Source organism: Petromyzon marinus, chromosome 37 (assembly GCF_048934315.1).
Source record: "Petromyzon marinus isolate PM22_M1 ecotype Great Lakes invasive population chromosome 37, UKy_Petmar_22M1.pri1.0, whole genome shotgun sequence".
NCBI lineage: Eukaryota > Metazoa > Chordata > Hyperoartia > Petromyzontiformes > Petromyzontidae > Petromyzon > Petromyzon marinus.
The window spans coordinates 20472725-20496111 of NC_133703.1; the positions used below are offsets into that span (position 1 = coordinate 20472725).

Consider the following 23387-nt stretch of genomic DNA (forward strand, 5'->3'; position numbering starts at 1 on the left):
CGCCGTGACCACCCGTCTCTGCTCGATGGCTGAGCCGGAGCTTCGCGTGCTGGTGGTCTACGCTCCTTGCCGAGATCAGCGAGGTACCTGCGGTTCATTTGTAGCAAGCACCTTGCGTGTAATTAGAGCGGCCTTGTGACGTAATCGTTCGGCAAAACCGGAAGTCAACGTAGCACGGCGAGCACGGATCTGGATCATAAGGTCGAAGGTCAGCAGCAGAAAGAAAGCTCTAGGAAAGCCCCCCGCCCATATAGCCTGCAAAGGTTGTTGGGGCAAGTGCTGTTCGCGAGCACCTATTAAGGCCGGCACGGCGATCGACGGCCAATGCTGATGTTTACGTGCCACGCCAGGTATTAATTTGAGGCTGAGTCGACCTAAGGGGCAGGGGGCCAGGAACGATTCGATTATTCGCCTCGCTCTTACTGGACGCGAGCCGGACTCGAACCTCGCTCGGGTCGCCGGGTTCGCAAAGTAGCGCGTTAACCACACACAACAACAACACAACAACAACACAACAACAACCAATTTGCGCCACTCAGTGGAGGTGACATCATCACGGCGCTTGTGCCAGGCAAGGTGCACTTTGAGGCCACGTGAAGTGTCGACGGCTCGCTGACAGGTCACGAGACAGACCCAGCTGCCATGGGTTGACTGACTGAGATGCACCACCTGTGCCCCCTACTGCTGTGCCAACTCGCTGCGTTTTAGCCGCCCGGCGCCTCCGCTCGTTGTTGTGAGCGTCGCTCCTCTGCCCTCCGTTGCTGCTGGAGGGCGACTGCATGCAATTAACCAGAAGCAGCGTCCTACGCGAGTCTCCTCCACACATATAACACACAAAGACAAAGATCCCCCATATAGCCTGAACAGACTGTCGGGGCAAGTGCTGTTAACGAGCATCTATGAAGGCCGGCAGGGCACACGAGGGGTTGGGAGGCCAGCACCACGCCCGGCCGCCTTTGTCTCCCTCGTGGCGATGTTTACACACCGCGCAAGGTACTCATTTGAGGCTGAGCCGACGCAACACGCGCGCGCGCACGCGAACCTTCTCGGAGCCGCTCCTCCACGTGTGCTGCTGGTGGTGCCGGTGCCGGAACGACTGCGGCGTCGCGCCCGTCGAGACGCTCGCGGCGACGGACGGCGCCGGCAACGCTCCCCCCATCCCGCCGCCGCCCACCACCATCACCATGCCGCGCTCGCCCTCGTCCGAGTCGACGAGGGCCGCCGACACGGAGAGCGTCACCTCGCCGCCGGCGCCGCCGTACGCCGACTCGTCGAGTACCGGCGTCGATCCGTAGGCGCGGAAGCAGCGGTGGTGCTCGCCCCTCGCGTCGCGGTCCACCGGCGCCGCCGAAGACGAGGCCGCCGCCGCCGCCGCCGCGGCCGCCGCGGCGGCCGCGGCGCGCTTCCAGTCTCGCGCCCACTCGTCGGACGCGGAGCGCGGCCCGGGCTCGGGGCTGGGCCGGTGGGACAGCGACGACACCGCCGCCGTGGGACCCACGACGCCGCCGCCGACGCCGCCGCCGCCGGAGGAGGAGGAGGGCGCGGAGCTGGGCAGCGGCGGAGTGAGGGCGAGATGCAGAGGCAGCGTGCCGCTCGCCAGCTCGGCCAGGTGCCGCTTACGCGAGTAGTAGTCGCTCATCTCCTTCTCGGCTACGGGGACGGGGGGTGTAGGTGGAGGGACGGGGGGGGGGGGGTGAGAGAGCGCAGTGGAGGAGGTGGAGGAGTTGAATTAGAAGTGGTGAGACGCGGGTGGTGAGGGAGGTTGTCGAGGTGGTAGAGGAGGTGGTGGGGGAGGTGGTAGAGGAGGTGGAGGGGGAGGTGGTAGAGGAGGTGGTAGAGGAGGTGGTGGGGGAGGTGGTAGAGGAGGTGGTAGAGGAGGTGGTGGGGGAGGTGGTAGAGGAGGTGGTAGAGGAGGTGGTATAGGAGGTGGTGGGGGAGGTGGTAGAGGACGTGGTAGAGGAGGTGGTGGGGGAGGTGGTATAGGAGGTGGTAGAGGAGGTGGTGGGGGAGGTGGTAGAGGAGGTGGTAGAGGAGGTGGTAGAGGAGGTGGTGGGGGAGGTGGTAGAGGAGGTGGTAGAGGAGGTGGTGGGGGAGGTGGTAGAGGAGGTGGTAGAGGAGGTGGTGGGGGAGGTGGTAGAGGAGGTGGTAGAGGAGGTGGAGGGGGAGGTGGTAGAGGAGGTGGTAGAGGAGGTGGTGGGGGAGGTGGTATAGGAGGTGGTAGAGGAGGTGGTGGGGGAGGTGGTAGAGGAGGTGGTAGAGGAGGTGGTGGGGGAGGTGGTAGAGGAGGTGGTAGAGGAGGTGGTAAAGGAGGTGGTAGAGGAGGTGGTGGGGGAGGTGGTAGAGGACGTGGTAGAGGAGGTGGTGGGGGAGGTGGTATAGGAGGTGGTAGAGGAGGTGGTAGAGGAGGTGGTAAAGGAGGTGGTGGGGGAGGTGGTAGAGGAGGTGGTGGGGGAGGTGGTACAGGAGGTGGTACAGGATGTGGTAGAGCAGGTGGTAGGAGGGTTGCCATGGCATCGTGCGAATGCCTCCCTGTGTGTGTGTGGGGGGGTTGTTGTTGCAACGATGAAAATTAAAGCGCCCTGCTATTTTCAGGAAGGAAAAAAAATATTAAAGGTATGATTATTTAATATGTATGGTTGCTATTAATAATCAAATTAATGTATATGCTTTATTGGTATAATCCATTCATTAATATGTATGATACTCTTTGGTTCTTTCCGTAAAGTCACGTAGGTATAAAATAAAATAAATCACGACGTTTCGGGCGGAACACAAGCGTCCATCATCAGGTGGGAAAGCATGGTCTGCTGCTGAGGCAGACTGCTTTAATATAATATGTATGTTTATTATTAATACCATTAATTAATATTAATAATAACGCATTCATATATTTATTTTTACTTTCTGCCCATCTGAAAATAAAAGGGCGCTTCAATTGTCATCATTAAATCTTGACGTAAGGCTTTCGTGACTTTAGGAATACATATTCTATGGGTCTTTCGGTAAAGCCACGTAGATAGAAAAAAATTAATAAAAAATATCACGACGTTTCGATCGCAACAAAGCAATTGTCACCTGAAGACGGTTGCTTGTGTTGCGATCGTGGCTTTACCGAAAGACCCATAGAATATTTCATCATCATCATCATTATTAATAATAATCGCTGTTGGCCGCGCAATGGCGTGGAGGGAGCTTTTTACATTTAATCTGCGGAACTCCGCCTCGGGTTGTTGCCACCTGGCCCGGTGTTTGCGGTGTCGTCGTCTTGGGCCGAGGGGGGCTGCCAGCTGCTGTCCCGGGTGAATCTGACAGTCTTACCCGGACGTTAAAGACCCACGTGTGTCTGTTTGCCTGCCTGCTGGGCACCACATGGCATGATGCTAAGGCGCCACACGCGTCTGCTGGGGTCACGTGTTAGTGCCACCGTGTCTGCCTGCTGGCACCACATGGCATGGTGCTAAGGTGTCTGCTGGTGCCACACGACGCGTCTGCTGGGGTCACGTGTTAGTGCCACCGTGTCTGCCTGCTGGCACCACATGGCATGGTGCTAAGGCGTCTGCTGGTGCCACACGACGCGTCTGCTGGGGTCACGTGTTAGTGCCACCGTGTCTGCCGGCTGGCACCACATGGCATGGTGCTAACCGTGCCTTCTTGCTACCACTCATCGTCTTCTGGTGCCCGGCACGGGCTGATGCGATGCGTGCACCTGACTGGTATATAAGCATCACAATAAAGGGTTTTTTGGGTTAGGTCACGTAAATATAAACGCGTCGTTAAACCGCCACCACTCGACGCAGACAATTAGTGAGGTTTGTCACGTGAACGAAGCGTGTCAATTAGTTACTGCTTCCAGCACACCGGTGTGTTGGAGACTAAACCCACATCTCAAATTTGAGTACGACGTTTCGCTGGAGATTACAACCAGCTTCATCGGGTGGCTTGCCACAAGTGTGAAGAAGTCTTCCTGTTACGGTATTACATCGAGCAAAGGTGATGCCATCACTCTTAAGCCTACCAGGTGCGAAGAACAGAGTAAGAGGAGCCGGGGGTTACTGTAGTCATATAAATTCCAATAGATTATTTTCATCTGGGAACATTATCATCGATAATCATATTGGCGGCGCAAAGCCTGGCGTGTTCAACCGATATAAATGCCACGTTGCCAGCCCGTACCAGCGACGCACGCTGGAGGCCTGCACGGCACGGCACGGTTGTGTCTTTTTTCCACCGGTGCGCGCACCCCGGCGTGAGAGACCCACCGAGGCGCTTGAGCGAGTTGAACTGCGCCACGTGCGGCTTGGAGCCCGGAGCGACGCCGTAGGCCTCGGAGAGGTACAGGAGGTGAGGGTGTGAGTGCGACGGCGCCAGCGGCGTCATGAGGGCGGCAGTCACGTGGATGTTGTCCAGGCGCGGCTTCTCTGCGGGCGGCACCACGGACACGGTCGCGAGTTCAGCGAGTTCGTTCGTCGCTCGTCACCAATTCCGTTGGTTTGCGAATGGACCGGATGGGTCGGATGGAACCGGATGGGTCGAATGGAACCGGATGGGTCGACTGGAAGCAATGGGGCGAATTGAACCAGATGGGTTGAATGCAACCGGATGGGTCGACTGGAAGCAATGGGGCGAATTGAACCGGATGGGGCGAATGCAACCGGATGGGTTGAATGCAACCGGATGGGTTGACTGGAAGCAATGGGGCGAATGGAACCAGATGGGTTGAATGCAACCGGATGGGTCGACTGGAAGCAATGGGGCGAATGGAACCGGATGGGTCGAATGGAACCGGATGGGTTGAATGCAACCGGATGGGTCGACTGGAACCGGATGGGTTGAATGCAACCGGATGGGTTGACTGGAAGCAATGGGGCGAATGGAACCAGATGGGTTGAATGCAACCGGATGGGTCGACTGGAAGCAATGGGGCGAATGGAACCGGATGGGTCGAATGGAACCGGATGGGTTGAATGCAACCGGATGGGTCGAATGGAACCGGATGGGTTGAATGGAAGGGATGGGTCGATTTGGTCACGTGGATGTTGTCCAGGCGCAGCTTCTCTGCGTGCAGCACCACTGGTCGGTCGCGAGTTCAGCTCGTGTGTTCCTTCATTCGTTCCATTCCGTTCATTCACGAATGGGCAGGATGGGTCGAATGGAATGGATGAGTGGATTTCGGTCAATCGCGAATGCAAGGAATGAAAATGACGCGTCGATTTGGGACGGATGCAACAAATGAGTCCATTTCTCAGCCCCCCCCCACCCCATCTGTACCCCCCCCCGTAAAAAATTAAAACGGAGGTCACCCCGACACCCCGCCTCCCGAAGTCAGGAAACCCCCTCCGCTGTCAAGCCACGCCCGACGTAACGCGGCAAATTATGCCGATGACGTCACCACACCCATGCCCGTCACCACCCGTCCAGCGGCACACGTGAGAGCAAGAGGCTGAGGCTCTTCCCCACATACCCCTGCCGTTCCGTCTCCAGCCGAGTTAAATCGGGTCGGCGATCAAATCGTCGGGCACGGCCCTGGCTCCTCCGGCGATGAGGTTCGCAACAAGACGCAACAGCAACGCGCAGAGCAGCAGCAGCAGCACGGAGGGGCGTGTGGTGAAGCGACACACGGACTTGGTGTCTTTAGTTTGTTGTCCTTCCCCCGCACCTCCGACTAGCGCGGTTGGCTACGTGCGGTGTGAAAGAAGTTCCAACACACACACCAGCAGTCCCTGAAGCACTGCGTTGTGGTGTTCTCTGGTCTAGGGGTCAGCATTAATAACACATTCTGAGCGACGGGATATGTTTCCCCCCACCCCCCCCTCCATCATTTACAGATTCGATTCCTGCGCCGATGTGAGTCAGCCCCCGCCGGGTATCGAACTCGGGTGCCGAACGTCCCCGTACCGCCGTGCGGCACGCATCGCCCGGTGCGGTGAGAATAAAAGAAATGTCGATGGAAATATGAAACGAAATGAAATATTTAGGCGGCGTGCTTTCCACCCGCAGGGAAGAGCCGACGGGAGTAATGAGGTGACATCGGGAACAGCTGCGCCGCATGCGAGCGTGTTAGCGAACGAGCGAGCGAGCGAGTGAGCGAGCAAGGGAGCGAGAGAGTTAATGAACGAGTGAGTGAGCGAGTTGGTGAGCGGGCGAGTTGGTGGGCGGGCGAGTTAGCGAGCGAGTTGGTGGGCGGGCGAGTTGGTGGGCGGGCGAGTTGGTGGGCGGGCGAGTTAGCGAGCGAGTTGGTGAGCGGGCGAGTTGGTGGGCGGGCGAGTTGTTGGGCGGGCGAGTTGAGTGAGCTTTAAAGTGGGTGGAGGAGTGAAAGAGCTAGCGGGCCAGCATTGTGGATAAACGACTCCCGCCGTGGCTTCTGCGATGGGTGCTGCTTCCGGAGACGCGGCGTTCCCAGACGGAGCTCGTGAAGGTCGCGGAAGAGACGCCTGCTTTGATTTCCCTGCTCTTAGATATCGGCATAAATAACGTACCCGTCATCACCACCACCACCACCACCACGATCCATGGGCAAATAGCCCGTAGGTGTCCACTGCACTGTTCCTCATTTGTCTCCACTTTGCTCAGCGCCGTGCCGATTCGCTCAAGTTGTTGCCGCATCGTTTCTGGCAGCAATCTCTTCTTGTCGTCTTCAAGACGTTCTCTGTGAGGTCTTCCTCTCTTTCCGGCTCCTTACGTTTTTCCGAACAACAACAACAACATGTTCCTGTTGTAGTCCATCCTACAAATGCGTCCAAATAGTTTCCTTCGCATCACTTCCTGCATCATCGGGGTCGTCTTCTCTTCATTGTGCAACTTTTCTTTCTTAGTTCTACGTTGGTCACTCTGTGGGCGCAGCTTCGATGCGGCAGCAGCATCCTCTCTGTAGCAATGCATTTATATTCCCACTATTACTGGGATACACGTGCACGCGTCTGCGCACACGTGGTTAATGCACACATGATTCCTTGTAAAAGGTTTCAGTTTGGTGTTTTAACATCTTAACAGCTGTTTTGTTGCCAGAAAAAAAGGGGAAACCCTATTCTCATATTCTTTGGTTCTTTCGGTAAAGTCACCACGTAGAATGAGAATAAAATAATAAAATAAAACAATGAAATTCTCACGAGACGTTTCGGCCACAACACAAGTAGCCGTCCTCAGGTGAAGAAACAGGACTGTCCCAGAAGACAGCGCGTGAGTGAACCCTGTCAAGCTTGACAGCGTCTTTCAAGCTGTGTGGGAGGAACAGAGAGCCTGGACAAAGGAGCATGTAACTGGGAGATTAGCATTACGGAGAGCGAACGAGCTGGCGACTGGAGGAGGGGGGAGAGGGAGTTTACATATAAATTAGCATGTAACTGGGGGATCAGCATGATGTTGGTGTGAGGGATTAGCACCACGGCGAACGACGAGCTCGGACCGGGGGACGGGGGGAGAGGAGTTTACATATAAATTAGCATGTAACTGGGGGATTAGCGTTGGTGTGAGGGAGAGAAGAGCACCATATTTTGGTACTGGCAAAGGAGATCCCATGATGATGTTGTTATCGTTTGGGTTGTGTACGTAACCAGCCGTGCTAATGGGAGGTGTATCATCATCATCATCATGACCATGTTGATGATGGTGATGGGACACAGGAAAAATCCACGTTCAATCGTGATTTTTCTTTTTCATTTAGTGTCATTAAAGTCCGGGCTGCGACCATCACCATCACTCAATCGTTCCGACTGGAGGATCCGATCGCATTCCGCGGTTCGGGTGGGATCTCGGGCCATCTTGTGCGAGACACGGCCACTGTGAGACTTCTCCCGTGAGCCTCGTGAATCGATCACTGTTGGGGTTTTTTTTTTATAATGATGATGATGATTATGCGGCGGAGAGAGAGAACGAGACAGAGATGGAACTGATTTTTTTTTATTTACCAAAAGATTCGCGTCTTCTCCCCCGCCCCCAAAGGGATCGCCACACCTTGATCATGAACGCGCGCGCGTTTTTATATTTTATTTTTTTGTTTTTTTATATTATATATGCAGTCACGAAAGCGCCAAATCAAGTTTATATTATATGTTTTCTCCCACTGAGCGGCGCGGCTTTGAAGACAGAATAAGATAGTGGTAGAGCTAGTATTAATGTATTTCAGAGGTGAGTGCGTTTGTGTGCGCGTGCGTGCGTGTGTGGTAGTGTAGTGGTTAGCCCGCTGCGCTATGAACCTGGCGACACGGGTTTCCGGGCCTCCCCTAGGTCGACTCAGCCTTAAATGAGTACCTAGTGCGGTGTGTAAACATCGCCACTGGGGAGACAAAGGCGGTCGGGCGTGGTGCTGGCCACCCACCCCCTCGTGTGCCCTGCCGGCCTTCATAGGTGCTCGCTAACAGCACTTGCCCCTACAGTCTGTGAAGGCTATAGGGGGGTCTTTGTCTTTGTGGTGCTCGCTAACAGCGCTTGCCCCAAAATGATGTGAAGGCTATAAGGAGGATTTTCTCAAATCCTGTCTTTGTGTCTGTGGTGGGAGCGGTGGCGCAGTGGTTAGGTCGCTGCGCTACGAACCCCGGTGACCCGAGTTCCATTCCCAGTCACGGCCAATCAACACCGGTGGCGATTATATCTGAACCGGCCCTGGACCTCCGCTAGGTCGACTCGGTCTCAAATGAGCAACCTGGTGCGCTGTGTTAACCTTGGCCACTGGGGGGAGACAAAGGCGGCCGGGGCGTGGTGCTGGCCACCTACCCTGTCGTGCGTAGCGTATCGGCCTTCATAGGTGCTACTCGTTAAGAGCACTTGCCCCAAAAGTCATGCTGGTGCCTTCCGGGGATCTTTGTCTGTTTTATTGTGCGTAGACAGAGATGACAGCCACCTTCAATTGACTGAGTTCACAAGGACAATAATACATATATAATGACGACGACGACGACGATGATGATGACGGTCGGACAAAATGATGGCATTCTGGCTACTCGGCAGGTTATATAATAATAATACGATGAATAATTTACGGCCTTTTGTCATTATTGAGAGAGATTGTTTGGAGTTATTTCGTCCGCGCCGGTGAGTGCGAGTTGATGAAAGTGGAGGGGGATGGAGGCGAGGACAGTTGGGTGGAGGGGGTCAAGGGTGGGAGTGTGTGGGATAGTTGGGCGGATAGAATGAATGGAAGACCGATGTATATTTCACTCGACGACCGATGTTCGCCGTAGCCGGGAAGGCAAACTCAGGCTGCGTGATGCTTCGTGCGTCGCTACGCCACTGCTGTACCACCGCTCCCCCCCCCCCCCCCCCCAGCCAACTCCTTGGCAGGGATGCGGGTAATGGAACAGCAAATCTAATCTACGAGATGGGGCTCGCAAGAGAGATAATCTTCGGGTGCATTGGCCGACGAGTCTACTGCCTCCAATGTCCCGTGCACGTGGCAGCGTTTCGTTTGCGAGAGGGACATCTGAGCGCCCCCGCTTCAACCGATAGCTGTTAGCGCTACGCTGCGCTACGAACCTGGCGACCCGGGTTCGATTCCCGCTCACGGCCAACATCAGTGACGATTATCTGAACCGGTCCTGGGCCTCCCCTAGGTCGACTCAGCCTCAAATGAGTATCTGGTGCGGTGCGTAAACGTCGCCACTGGGGAGACAAAAGCGGCCGTGCGTGGTGTTGGTCACCCACCCCCTCGTGTGCCGTGTCGGCCTTCACATGTGCTCGCTAACAGCACTCGCCCCAACAGTCTGTTAAGGCTATACGGGGGATCTTTGTCTTTAGTGGTTTTCCATCTAAGGCGGCGTTCTTCATCGCAACGCCCGCGGGGACCCCTGGAGGCCCCTGGTGCCCTTCAGTGCGGCCCCCCCCCAGACAATTACACAAAGAGTGACAGCCTCCCCATCATCATTATCGTTGTGCTGCTGTCAAACCCCCCAATGGTTTCAAATGTGTGGCTGTCCTCGCACTCATGACGACGTCTTATCGAAGGCAGTGAAAATGAGTGCTAAACAGGATTAAATTCAGCTTATCTTCCGAGATGTGGGACCCTGACGCCCGCTCACAATTGCCCCACTCCTGCGAGTATGGATTTGGCTCTCATGAAGAATTAATTGGGATGCGATATATACAGTAGATCATTATTATTTTTTTTGGGGGGGATCTTTAACGTCCGCTGTCATTGATGCGGATCGCGCGTTGTATATTATTTTGGTATTGTTGTTGACGCACACTGCAGTATTAATCAGGGCGGTCCCTGGGTTTCGAACTGCGAACGCCTGCAGCAAAGCACGTGTGTGTGGAGTTTGAATGTTCTTCCGCTTGTTCTGCATGGGTTTCCTCTGGGATTCTGCGCTTTCTCACCAATGGCTAACCAAAGACAAAGCTCCTCCGTATAGCTTTCACAGACTGTCGGGGCAAGTGCGGCGAGCACCTATGAAGGCACCACGCCCGGCCGCCTTTGTCTCCCCCGTAGCGATGTTTACAAATCGCACCAAGTGCTCATTTTAAGGCTCAGTCGACCTCGGGGAGACCCAGGACCGATTCAGATAATCGTCACCGGTGTTGATCCGTGAGCGGGAGTCGAACTCGGGTCACCGGGTTCGTAGCGCACCGTAGCGCTAACCATTGCGTTACCGCTCCCTGTCACGCTCCATTCAATGTGAACGGATATCGGCCAAAAAAACATCCCAATGTGAACAAAAATGTACCTGCAAATTGCTTAAATTGGGGAATACAGCAGCAGCAGCCACAACATCGCCCCCGCTGGTGCGAAAAACCTTGGCAGGGCCCTTCTTAGAATAACGCTTTGAGACTCAGTGAGGCGTTCCTAGGGCGCCACGGTGGTGAGATGTTAACTACCTCGCCTGGTATACGGGAGGTCGTGGGTTCGATCCGGACCATGGCACCTGCTGCTGTGTATTTGGCGTTTGCGTGCCAATCTCCCCGTGGTCGCGTGGATTTTCCCCCGGGTCCTCCGGTTTCCCCGCCCCCCCCCCCCTCCACATTTAAGAAACGTGCGCTTGGAGTATTTGACTGCTCTGTATGTCCACACGATGAGCCGCTGGAGCTATCATTTGTGAAAGCCAGGTCGCTTCTGTTAAAAGCGCTACGGTAGTTCGAGCGGGGCCTGTCCCGGCCAAATAAAAACCGCTTAGATTGCTTCCCTGCTAATTCAAAACATCAATGAGCAACTGCTATGTGAACACCGCAACCCCCCACATTCCATCATGCCCCCCCTCCACGCCCCTCCCCCCCAATGAATTTATCTCAATCACATTACAGCGGCGTTTTTTTGCTGTTTTTTCCATTTGCTTTAAATAAACGTTATTAAGTGGTGAATATATTTTAGCAAAAATTGCAAACAAACATGCAATTGGCTTTCAAACGACCGCGGCGCTCGTTAAGAACGCAATTTGTGTCGTCGTTTGTTGTTGTTGTTTGTTGTTGTTGGGGAGACCCCCCCCCCCCCCCCCCCGTTCCTCTCTAACGAGCTCCGAGCCGTTTGCCACCCTCCCCGCGACGTCACGTCAACACCAACAACAACAGTAAACAAAAATACAAAGAGCCCCCACCAAACCCAAAGTATTGCCTCGACAGACGTTTGGGTGGCCACCACCACCACGAACGACCCGGCCGCCTTTGTCTCCCCAAGTGGCGACATTTACACATCGCACAGCAGGTAGTGGTTTGAGGCTGAGTCGACCTGGGGGAGGCCCAGGACGGGTGTCGGTTTGCTGTGAGCGGGAATCGAACTCGGGTTTACCGGATCCGCAAGATCAGCGCGTTGACCACTGCACCACGTCTCGTCGCACACAAAGACAAAGATGCCCCGTATAGCCTGAAGACACATGAGGGCGGGGGGGGGGGGGGTGGCCAGCACAACGCCCGTCCGCCTTTGTCTCCCCAGTGGCGATGTTTACACACCGCACCAGGTACTCAATTTAGGCTGAGTAGACCTAGGGGAGGCCCCATGGCCGGTTCAGATAATCGTCACTGGTGTTGGCCGTGAGCGGGAATCGAACCCGGGTCGCCAGGTTCATAGCGCAGCGCGCTAACCGCTACACTACCGCTCCCCACACACATACACATACACTGACACACACACAGACACGCACACACGCGTTTTTTTGTGTCCCGCGAGAGTTCACCGCCGTGATTATGCAAAACGTGTTTAGCCTGACAACTTCCCTGTCGACTTCGGTTACCGCTAATTAAACACTTCCATTGACAGCCGTGCGTCGCGAAAAGCGCGTTATGTAACACGCGCGTAGGCACCATTATTCCCGTAACCTGTTCAACTTACGCTGGCGGCGGTGGGTGGGGGGCGGGGGGCACCCAAGGGCCTCCACCAGTGCATTCATTGATCTGCAGCGTTTAAAAAAATAAAATAACGCATCGGAACTGATCAGCCGAATATCGCACTGCCAGAGAGTGTGACGGGACTCTGCTTTGCGAATCGTAATGTCACGCTTGCCTTGCGCGATATGACGAAAGGTAAGTCCTCGCTTAACGCGTCTCCGCTACAACACGGCTCCTCTGTTGAGGAACACGCCGAGAAACGCGCAACGCTGCAACGCCACCGGTGCCCGTTATAACGCGACTAGCGCCCGTTATAGCGCGGTTTCTGCGCTGTCGGCGACAAACCACTTTCTTGATCTGCGCGGCTGAGCGGTATGGGATTTCTGGGTGTACGCACGGAGCGATACGGCACGTACTCTCATCTCGGCTCATTGCACCGCCATGGCAAGACCGCAGGCGGATTACTTCATCGTGCAAACATGATTCAGCAGCAGTGAGTCCTCGCTTGATGCGCGTTTCGCTGAACGCGGTGCTCTTTAAAGGAACGCGTCGCAGCGAGGGATCGCTGCGTTTTGCGTTTTAACACCGTTGCTGTGCATAGGCCCAGAGGTCACCGAAAGGTCAAATGGAAAGCAGCAAGAGGACGTGGGCTGGGGTGGACTCAGGGGTCAGAAACGACGAACTCTCCCTCACTCCTGGAACACTGCGTTGTCATACTCGGTTCTGCCACTCGTGATTAAACCACTGCGTTATCGAGTTATCCTCCTACCGAGTCATCCTCCTCCCGAGTCATCCTCCTCCCGAGTCATCCTCCTACCGAGTCATCCTCCTCCCGAGTCATCCTCCTCCCGAGTCATCCTCCTACCGAGTCATCCTCCCGAGTCATCCTCCTACCGAGTCATCCTCCTCCCGAGTCATCCTCCTCCCGAGTCATCCTCCTCCCGAGTCATCCTCCTACCGAGTCATCCTCCTACCGAGTCATCCTCCTCCCGAGTCATCCTCCTACCGAGTCATCCTCCCGAGTCATCCTGCTACCGAGTCATCCTCCTCCCGAGTCATCCTCCTCCCGAGTCATCCTCCTCCCGAGTCATCCTCCTACCGAGTCATCCTCCCGAGTCATCCTCCTACCAAGTCATCCTCTTACCGAGTCATCCTTCTCCCGAGTCATCCTCCTACCGATTCATCCTCCTACCGAGTCATCCTCCTACCGAGTCATCCTCCCGAGTCATCCTCCTACCGATTCATCCACCTCCCGAGTCATCCTCCTACCGATTCATCCTCCTACCGAGTCATCCTCCTCCCGAGTCATCCTCCTCCCGAGTCATCCTCCTACCGAGTCATCCTCCTACCGAGTCATCCTCCCGAGTCATCCTCCTCCCGAGTCATCCTCCTCCCGAGTCATCCTCCTACCGAGTCATCCTCCTACCGAGTCATCCTCCCGAGTCATCCTCCTACCAAGTCATCCTCTTACCGAGTCATCCTTCTCCCGAGTCATCCTCCTACCGATTCATCCTCCTACCGAGTCATCCTCCTACCGAGTCATCCTCCCGAGTCATCCTCCTACCGATTCATCCACCTCCCGAGTCATCCTCCTACCGATTCATCCTCCTACCGAGTCATCCTCCTCCCGAGTCATCCTCCTCCCGAGTCATCCTCCTACCAAGTCATCCTCCTACCGAGTCATCCTCCTCCCGAGTCATCCTCCTCCCGAGTCATCCTCCTCCCGAGTCATCCACCTACCGAGTCATCCTCCTACCGAGTCATCCTCCCGAGTCATCCTCCTACCGATTCATCCTGCTCCCGAGTCATCCTCCTACCGAGTCATCCTCCTCCCGAGTCATCCTCCTACCGAGTCATCCTCTCGAGTCATCCTCCTACCAAGTCATCCTCTTACCGAGTCATCCTCCTCCCGAGTCATCCTCCTACCGAGTCATCCTCCTACCGAGTCATCTTCCCGAGTCATCCTCCTACCGATTCATCCTGCTCCCGAGTCATCCTCCTACCGAGTCATCTTCCTCCTGAGTCATCCTCCTACCGAGTCATCCTCCTCCCGAGTCATCCTCCTACCGAGTCATCCTCCTACCGAGTCATCCTCTCGAGTCATCCTCCTCCCGAGTCATCCTCCTACCGAGTCATCCTCCTCCCGAGTCATCCTTCTACCGAGTCATCCTCCTACCGAGTCATCCTCCTCCCGAGTCATCCTCCTACCGAGTCATCCTCCTCCCGAGTCATCCTCCTACCGAGTCATCCTCCCGAGTCATCCTCCTACCGAGTCATCCTCCTCCCGAGTCATCCTCCTACCGAGTCATCCTCTTCCTGAGTCATCCTCCTACCGAGTCATCCTCCTACCGAGTCATCCTCCCGAGTCATCCTCCTATCGATTCATCCTCCTCCCGAGTCATCCTCCTACCGAGTCATCCTCCTCCTGAGTCATCCTCCTACCGAGTCATCCTCCTCCCAGTCATCCTCTTACCGAGTCATCTTCCTCCTGAGTCATCCTCCTACCGAGTCATCCTCCCGAGTCATCCTCCTGAGTCATCCTTCTCCCGAGTCATCCTCCTACCGATTCATCCTCCTCCCGAGTCATCCTCCACCCGAATCATCCTCCTACCGAGTCATACTCCCGAGTCATCCTCCTACCGAGTCATCCTCCTCCCGAGTCACCCTCCTACCGAGTCATCCTCCTACCGAGTCATCCTCTCGAGTCATCCTCCTCCCGAGTCATCCTCCTACCGAGTCATCCTCCTCCCGACTCATCTTCCTACCGAGTCATCCTCCTACCGAGTCATCCTCCTCCCGAGTCATCCTCCTACCGAGTCATCCTCCTACCGAGTCATCCTCCTACCGAGTCATCCTCCTCCCGAATCATCCTCCCGAGTCATTCTCCAACCGAGTCATCCTCCTCCCGAATCATCCTCCTACCGAGTCATCCTCCTCCCGAGTCATCCTCCTCCAGAGTCATCCTCCTACCAAGTCATCCTCTTACCGAGTCATCCTCCTCCCGAGTCATCCTCCTACCGAGTCATCCTCCTACCGAGTCATCCTCCCGAGTCATCCTCCTACCGATTCATCCTGCTCCCGAGTCATCCTCCTACCGAGTCATCCTCCTCCTGAGTCATCCTCCTACCGAGTCATCCTCCTCCCGAGTCATCCTCTTACCGAGTCATCCTCCTACCGAGTCATCCTCCTACCGAGTCATCCTCTCGAGTCATCCTCCTCCCGAGTCATCCTCCTACCGAGTCATCCTCCTCCCGAGTCATCCTTCTACCGAGTCATCCTCCTACCGAGTCATCCTCCTCCCGAGTCATCCTCCTACCGAGTCATCCTCCTCCCGAGTCATCCTCCTACCGAGTCATCCTCCTACCGAGTCATCCTCTCGAGTCATCCTCCTCCCAAGTCATCCTTCTACCGAGTCATCCTCCTCCCGAGTCATCCTTCTACCGAGTCATCCTCCTACCGAGTCATCCTCCTCCCGAGTCATCCTCGTACCGAGTCATCCTCCTCCCGAGTCATCCTCCTATCGAGTCATCCTCCTCCCGAGTCATCCTCCTACCGAGTCATCCTCCTTTTGAGTCATCCTCCTACCGAGTCATCCTCCTACCGAGTCATCCTCCCGAGTCATCCTCCTATCGATTCATCCTCCTCCCGAGTCATCCTCCTACCGAGTCATCCTCCTCCTGAGTCATCCTCCTACCGAGTCATCCTCCTACCGAGTCATCCTCCTACCGAGTCATCCTCCTCCCGGTCATCCTCCTACCGAGTCATCTTCCTCCTGAGTCATCCTCCTACCGAGTCATCCTCCCGAGTCATCCTCCTGAGTCATCCTCCTCCCGAGTCATCCTCCTACCGAGTCATCCTCCTCCCGAGTCATCCTCCTACCGAGTCATCCTCCCGAGTCATCCTCCTACCGAGTCATCCTCCTCCCGAGTCATCCTCCTACCGAGTCATCCTCCTCCTGAGTCATCCTCCTACCGAGTCATCCTCCTACCGAGTCATCCTCCCGAGTCATCCTCCTATCGATTCATCCTCCTCCCGAGTCATCCTCCTACCGAGTCATCCTCCTCCTGAGTCATCCTCCTACCGAGTCATCCTCCTCCCAGTCATCCTCCTACCGAGTCATCTTCCTCCTGAGTCATCCTCCTACCGAGTCATCCTCCCGAGTCATCCTCCTGAGTCATCCTTCTCCCGAGTCATCCTCCTACCGATTCATCCTCCTCCCGAGTCATCCTCCACCCGAATCATCCTCCTACCGAGTCATACTCCCGAGTCATCCTCCTACCGAGTCATCCTCCTCCCGAGTCACCCTCCTACCGAGTCATCCTCCTACCGAGTCATCCTCTCGAGTCATCCTCCTCCCGAGTCATCCTCCTACCGAGTCATCCTCCTCCCGAGTCATCTTCCTACCGAGTCATCCTCCTACCGAGTCATCCTCCTCCCGAGTCATCCTCCTACCGAGTCATCCTCCTACCGAGTCATCCTCCTACCGAGTCATCCTCCTCCCGAATCATCCTCCCGAGTCATCCTCCAACCGAGTCATCCTCCTCCCGAATCATCCTCCTACCGAGTCATCCTCCTCCCGAGTCATCCTCCTCCAGAGTCATCCTCCTACCAAGTCATCCTCTTACCGAGTCATCCTCCACCCGAGTAATCCTCCTACCGAGTCATCCTCCTACCGAGTCATCCTCCCGAGTCATCCTCCTACCGATTCATCCTGCTCCCGAGTCATCCTCCTCCCGAGTCATCCTCCTACCGAGTCATCCTCCTTTTGAGTCATCCTCCTACCGAGTCATCCTCCTACCGAGTCATCCTCCCGAGTCATCCTCCTATCGATTCATCCTCCTCCCGAGTCATCCTCCTACCGAGTCATCCTCCTCCTGAGTCATCCTCCTACCGAGTCATCCTCCTACCGAGTCATCCTCCTACCGAGTCATCCTCCTCCCGGTCATCCTCCTACCGAGTCATCTTCCTCCTGAGTCATCCTCCTACCGAGTCATCCTCCCGAGTCATCCTCCTGAGTCATCCTCCTCCCGAGTCATCCTCCTACCGAGTCATCCTCCTCCCGAGTCATCCTCCTACCGAGTCATCCTCCCGAGTCATCCTCCTACCGAGTCATCCTCCTCCCGAGTCATCCTCCTACCGAGTCATCCTCCTCCTGAGTCATCCTCCTACCGAGTCATCCTCCTACCGAGTCATCCTCCCGAGTCATCCTCCTATCGATTCATCCTCCTCCCGAGTCATCCTCCTACCGAGTCATCCTCCTCCTGAGTCATCCTCCTACCGAGTCATCCTCCTCCCAGTCATCCTCCTACCGAGTCATCTTCCTCCTGAGTCATCCTCCTACCGAGTCATCCTCCCGAGTCATCCTCCTGAGTCATCCTTCTCCCGAGTCATCCTCCTACCGATTCATCCTCCTCCCGAGTCATCCTCCACCCGAATCATCCTCCTACCGAGTCATACTCCCGAGTCATCCTCCTACCGAGTCATCCTCCTCCCGAGTCACCCTCCTACCGAGTCATCCTCCTACCGAGTCATCCTCTCGAGTCATCCTCCTCCCGAGTCATCCTCCTACCGAGTCATCCTCCTCCCGAGTCATCTTCCTACCGAGTCATCCTCCTACCGAGTCATCCTCCTCCCGAGTCATCCTCCTACCGAGTCATCCTCCTACCGAGTCATCCTCCTACCGAGTCATCCTCCTCCCGAATCATCCTCCCGAGTCATCCTCCAACCGAGTCATCCTCCTCCCGAATCATCCTCCTACCGAGTCATCCTCCTCCCGAGTAATCCTTCTCCAGAGTCATCCTCCTACCAAGTCATCCTCTTACCGAGTCATCCTCCACCCGAGTCATCCTCCTACCGAGTCATCCTCCTACCGAGTCATCCTCCCGAGTCATCCTCCTACCGATTCATCCTGCTCCCGAGTCATCCTCCTACCGAATCATCCTCCTCCTGAGTCATCCTCCTACCGAGTCATCCTTCTCCCGAGTCATCCTCCTACCGATTCATCCTCCTCCCGAGTCATCCTCCACCCGAATCATCCTCCTACCGAGTCATACTCCCGAGTCATCCTCCTACCGAGTCATCCTCCTCCCGAGTCACCCTCCTACCGAGTCATCCTCCTACCGAGTCATCCTCTCGAGTCATCCTCCTCCCGAGTCATCCTCCTACCGAGTCATCCTCCTCCCGAGTCATCTTCCTACCGAGTCATCCTCCTACCGAGTCATCCTCCTCCCGAGTCATCCTCCTACCGAGTCATCCTCCTACCGAGTCATCCTCCTACCGAGTCATCCTCCTCCCGAATCATCCTCCCGAGTCATCCTCCAACCGAGTCATCCTCCTCCCGAATCATCCTCCTACCGAGTCATCCTCCTCCCGAGTCATCCTCCTCCAGAGTCATCCTCCTACCAAGTCATCCTCTTACCGAGTCATCCTCCACCCGAGTCATCCTCCTACCGAGTCATCCTCCTACCGAGTCATCCTCCCGAGTCATCCTCCTACCGATTCATCCTGCTCCCGAGTCATCCTCCTACCGAATCATCCTCCTCCTGAGTCATCCTCCTACCGAGTCATCCTCCTCCCGAGTCATCCTCCTACCGAGTCATCCTCCTACCGAGTCATCCTCCTACCGAGTCATCCTCTCGAGTCATCCTCCTCCCGAGTCATCCTCCTACCGAGTCATCCTCCTCCCGAGTCATCCTTCTACCGAGTCATCCTCCTACCGAGTCATCCTCCTCCCGAGTCATCCTCCTACCGAGTCATCCTCCTCCCGAGTCATCCTCCTACCGAGTCATCCTCCTACCGAGTCATCCTCTCGAGTCATCCTCCTCCCAAGTCATCCTTCTACCGAGTCATCCTCCTCCCGAGTCATCCTTCTACCGAGTCATCCTCCTACCGAGTCATCCTCCTCCCGAGTCATCCTCGTACCGAGTCATCCTCCTCCCGAGTCATCCTCCTATCGAGTCATCCTCCTCCCGAGTCATCCTCCTACCGAGTCATCCTCCTTTTGAGTCATCCTCCTACCGAGTCATCCTCCTACCGAGTCATCCTCCCGAGTCATCCTCCTATCGATTCATCCTCCTCCCGAGTCATCCTCCTACCGAGTCATCCTCCTCCTGAGTCATCCTCCTACCGAGTCATCCTCCTACCGAGTCATCCTCCTACCGAGTCATCCTCCTCCCAGTCATCCTCCTACCGAGTCATCTTCCTCCTGAGTCATCCTCCTACCGAGTCATCCTCCCGAGTCATCCTCCTGAGTCATCCTCCTCCCGAGTCATCCTCCTACCGATTCATCCTCCTCCCGAGTCATCCTCCACCCGAATCATCCTCCTACCGAGTCATCCTCCCGAGTCATCCTCCTACCGAGTCATCCTCCTCCCGAGTCACCCTCCTACCGAGTCATCCTCCTACCGAGTCATCCTCCCGAGTCATCTTCCTGAGTCATCCTCCTCCCGAGTCATCCTCCTACCGATTCATCCTCCTCCCGAGTCATCCTCCACTCGAATCATCCTCCTACCGAGTCATCCTCCCGAGTCATCCTCCTACCGAGTCATCCTCCTACCGAGTCACCCTCCTACCGAGTCATCCTCCTACCGAGTCATCCTCTCGAGTCATCCTCCTCCCGAGTCATCCTCCTACCGAGTCATCCTCCTCCCGAGTCATCTTCCTACCGAGTCATCATCCTACCGAGTCATCCTCCTCCCGAGTCATCCTCCTACCGAGTCATCCTCCTCCTGAGTCATCCTCCTACCGAGTCATCCTCCTCCCGAGTCATCCTCCTACCGAGTCATCCTCCTACCGAGTCATCCTCCTCCCGAATCATCCTCCCGAGTCATCCTCCAACCGAGTCATCCTCCTCCCGAATCATCCTCCTACCGAGTCATCCTCCTCCCGAGTCATCCTCCTCCCGAGTCATCCTCCTACCGAGTCATCCTCTCGAGTCATCTTCCTACCGAGTCATCCTCCTACCGAGTGATCCTCCTCCCGAGTCATCCTCCTCCAGAGTCATCCTCCTACCGAGTGATCCTCCTCCCGAGTCATCCTCCTACCGAGTCATCCTCCTCCCGAATCATCCTCCCGAGTCATCCTCCAACCGAGTCATCCTCCTCCCGAGTCATCCTCCAACCGAGTCATCCTCCTACCGAGTCATCCTCCTTCCGAGTCATCCTCCTCCCGAGTCATCCTCCTCCCGAGTCATCCTCCTCCCGAGTCATCCTCCTACCGAGTGATCCTCCTACCGAGTCATCCTCCTCCCGAGTCATCCTCCTCCCGAGTCATCTTCCTACCGAGTCATCCTCCTACCGAGTCATCCTCCTCCCGAGTCATCCTCCTCCCGAGTCATCCTCCTCCTAAGTCATCCTCCTACCGAGTGATCCTCCTACCGAGTCATCCTCCTCCCGAGTCATCCTCCTCCCGAGTCATCTTCCTACCGAGTCATCCTCCTACCGAGTCATCCTCCTCCCGAGTCATCCTCCTACCGAGTCATCCTCCTACCGATTCATCCTGCTCCCGAGTCATCCTCCTACCGAGTCATCCTCCTCCTGAGTCATCCTCCTACCGAGTCATCCTCCTCCCGAGTCATCCTCCTACCGAGTCATCCTCCTACCGAGTCATCCTCTCGAGTCATCCTCCTCCCGAGTCATCCTCCTACCGAGTCATCCTCCTCCCGAGTCATCCTTCTACCGAGTCATCCTCCTACCGAGTCATCCTCCTCCCGAGTCATCCTCCTACCGAGTCATCCTCCTCCCGAGTCATCCTCCTACCGAGTCATCCTCCCGAGTCATCCTCCTACCGAGTCATCCTCCTCCCGAGTCATCCTCCTACCGAGTCATCCTCCTCCTGAGTCATCCTCCTACCGAGTCATCCTCCTACCGAGTCATCCTCCCGAGTCATCCTCCTACCGAGTCATCCTCCTCCCGAGTCATCCTCCTACCGAGTCATCCTCCTCCCGAATCATCCTCCCGAGTCATCCTCCAACCGAGTCATCCTCCTCCCGAATCATCCTCCTACCGAGTCATCCTCCTCCCGAGTCATCCTCCTCCCGAGTCATCCTCCTACCGAGTCATCCTCTCGAGTCATCTTCCTACCGAGTCATCCTCTTACCGAGTGATCCTCCTCCCGAGTCATCCTCCTCCAGAGTCATCCTCCTACCGAGTGATCCTCCTCCCGAGTCATCCTCCTACCGAGTCATCCTCCTCCCGAATCATCCTCCCGAGTCATCCTCCAACCGAGTCATCCTCCTCCCGAGTCATCCTCCAACCGAGTCATCCTCCTACCGAGTCATCCTCCTCCCGAGTCATCCTCCTCCCGAGTCATCCTCCTCCCGAGTCATCCTCCTCCCGAGTCATCCTCCTACCGAGTGATCCTCCTACCGAGTCATCCTCCTCCCGAGTCATCCTCCTCCCGAGTCATCTTCCTACCGAGTCATCCTCCTACCGAGTCATCCTCCTCCCGAGTCATCCTCCTCCCGAGTCATCCTCCTCCTAAGTCATCCTCCTACCGAGTGATCCTCCTACCGAGTCATCCTCCTCCCGAGTCATCCTCCTCCCGAGTCATCTTCCTACCGAGTCATCCTCCTACCGAGTCATCCTCCTCCCGAGTCATCCTCCTACCGAGTCATCCTCCTACCGAGTCATCTTCCCGAGTCATCCTCCTACCGATTCATCCTGCTCCCGAGTCATCCTCCTACCGAGTCATCCTCCTCCTGAGTCATCCTCCTACCGAGTCATCCTCCTCCCGAGTCATCCTCCTACCGAGTCATCCTCCTACCGAGTCATCCTCTCGAGTCATCCTCCTCCCGAGTCATCCTCCTACCGAGTCATCCTCCTCCCGAGTCATCCTTCTACCGAGTCATCCTCCTACCGAGTCATCCTCCTCCCGAGTCATCCTCCTACCGAGTCATCCTCCTCCCGAGTCATCCTCCTACCGAGTCATCCTCCCGAGTCATCCTCCTACCGAGTCATCCTCCTCCCGAGTCATCCTCCTACCGAGTCATCCTCCTCCTGAGTCATCCTCCTACCGAGTCATCCTCCTACCGAGTCATTCTCCCGAGTCATCCTCCTATCGATTCATCCTCCTCCCGAGTCATCCTCCTACCGAGTCATCCTCCTCCTGAGTCATCCTCCTACCGAGTCATCCTCCTCCCAGTCATCCTCCTACCGAGTCATCTTCCTCCTGAGTCATCCTCCTACCGAGTCATCCTCCCGAGTCATCCTCCTGAGTCATCCTTCTCCCGAGTCATCCTCCTACCGATTCATCCTCCTCCCGAGTCATCCTCCACCCGAATCATCCTCCTACCGAGTCATCCTCCCGAGTCATCCTCCTACCGAGTCATCCTCCTCCCGAGTCACCCTGCTACCGAGTCATCCTCCTACCGAGTCATCCTCTCGAGTCATCCTCCTCCCGAGTCATCCTCCTACCGAGTCATCCTCCTACCGAGTCATCCTCCTCCCGAGTCATCCTCCTACCGAGTCATCCTCCTACCGAGTCATCCTCCTACCGAGTCATCCTCCTCCCGAATCATCCTCCCGAGTCATCCTCCAACCGAGTCATCCTCCTCCCGAATCATCCTCCTACCGAGTCATCCTCCTCCCGAGTCATCCTCCTCCAGAGTCATCCTCCTACCAAGTCATCCTCTTACCGAGTCATCCTCCTCCCGAGTCATCCTCCTACCGAGTCATCCTCCTACCGAGTCATCCTCCCGAGTCATCCTCCTACCGATTCATCCTGCTCCCGAGTCATCCTCCTACCGAGTCATCCTCCTCCTGAGTCATCCTCCTACCGAGTCATCCTCCTCCCGAGTCATCCTCCTACCGAGTCATCCTCCTGAGTCATCCTCCTACCGAGTCATCCTCTCGAGTCATCCTCCTCCCGAGTCATCCTCCTACCGAGTCATCCTCCTCCCGAGTCATCCTTCTACCGAGTCATCCTCCTACCGAGTCATCCTCCTCCCGAGTCATCCTCCTACCGAGTTATCCTCCTCCCGAGTCATCCTCCTACCGAGTCATCCTCCTACCGAGTCATCCTCTCGAGTCATCCTCCTCCCAAGTCATCCTCCTACCGAGTCATCCTCCTCCCGAGTCATCCTTCTACCGAGTCATCCTCCTACCGAGTCATCCTCCTCCCGAGTCATCCTCCTACCGAGTCAT

At 56.1% G+C, this 23387-nt stretch overlaps 1 protein-coding gene across 1 annotated transcript in view; it reads right to left on the reverse strand.

The window, feature by feature from the left end:
• Positions 1–23387, reverse strand: part of LOC116949495 (uncharacterized) — a 113530-nt gene that overhangs the window by 9545 nt on the left and 80598 nt on the right. Inside the window, exons 4-5 of the mRNA XM_076072419.1 lie at positions 4260–4418; positions 1043–1650 (exon numbers count right to left, since the gene is read on the reverse strand). Of these exons, the coding sequence (XP_075928534.1) occupies positions 1043–1650; positions 4260–4418 (767 nt within the window). The remainder of the gene's footprint in view (positions 1–1042; positions 1651–4259; positions 4419–23387) is intronic.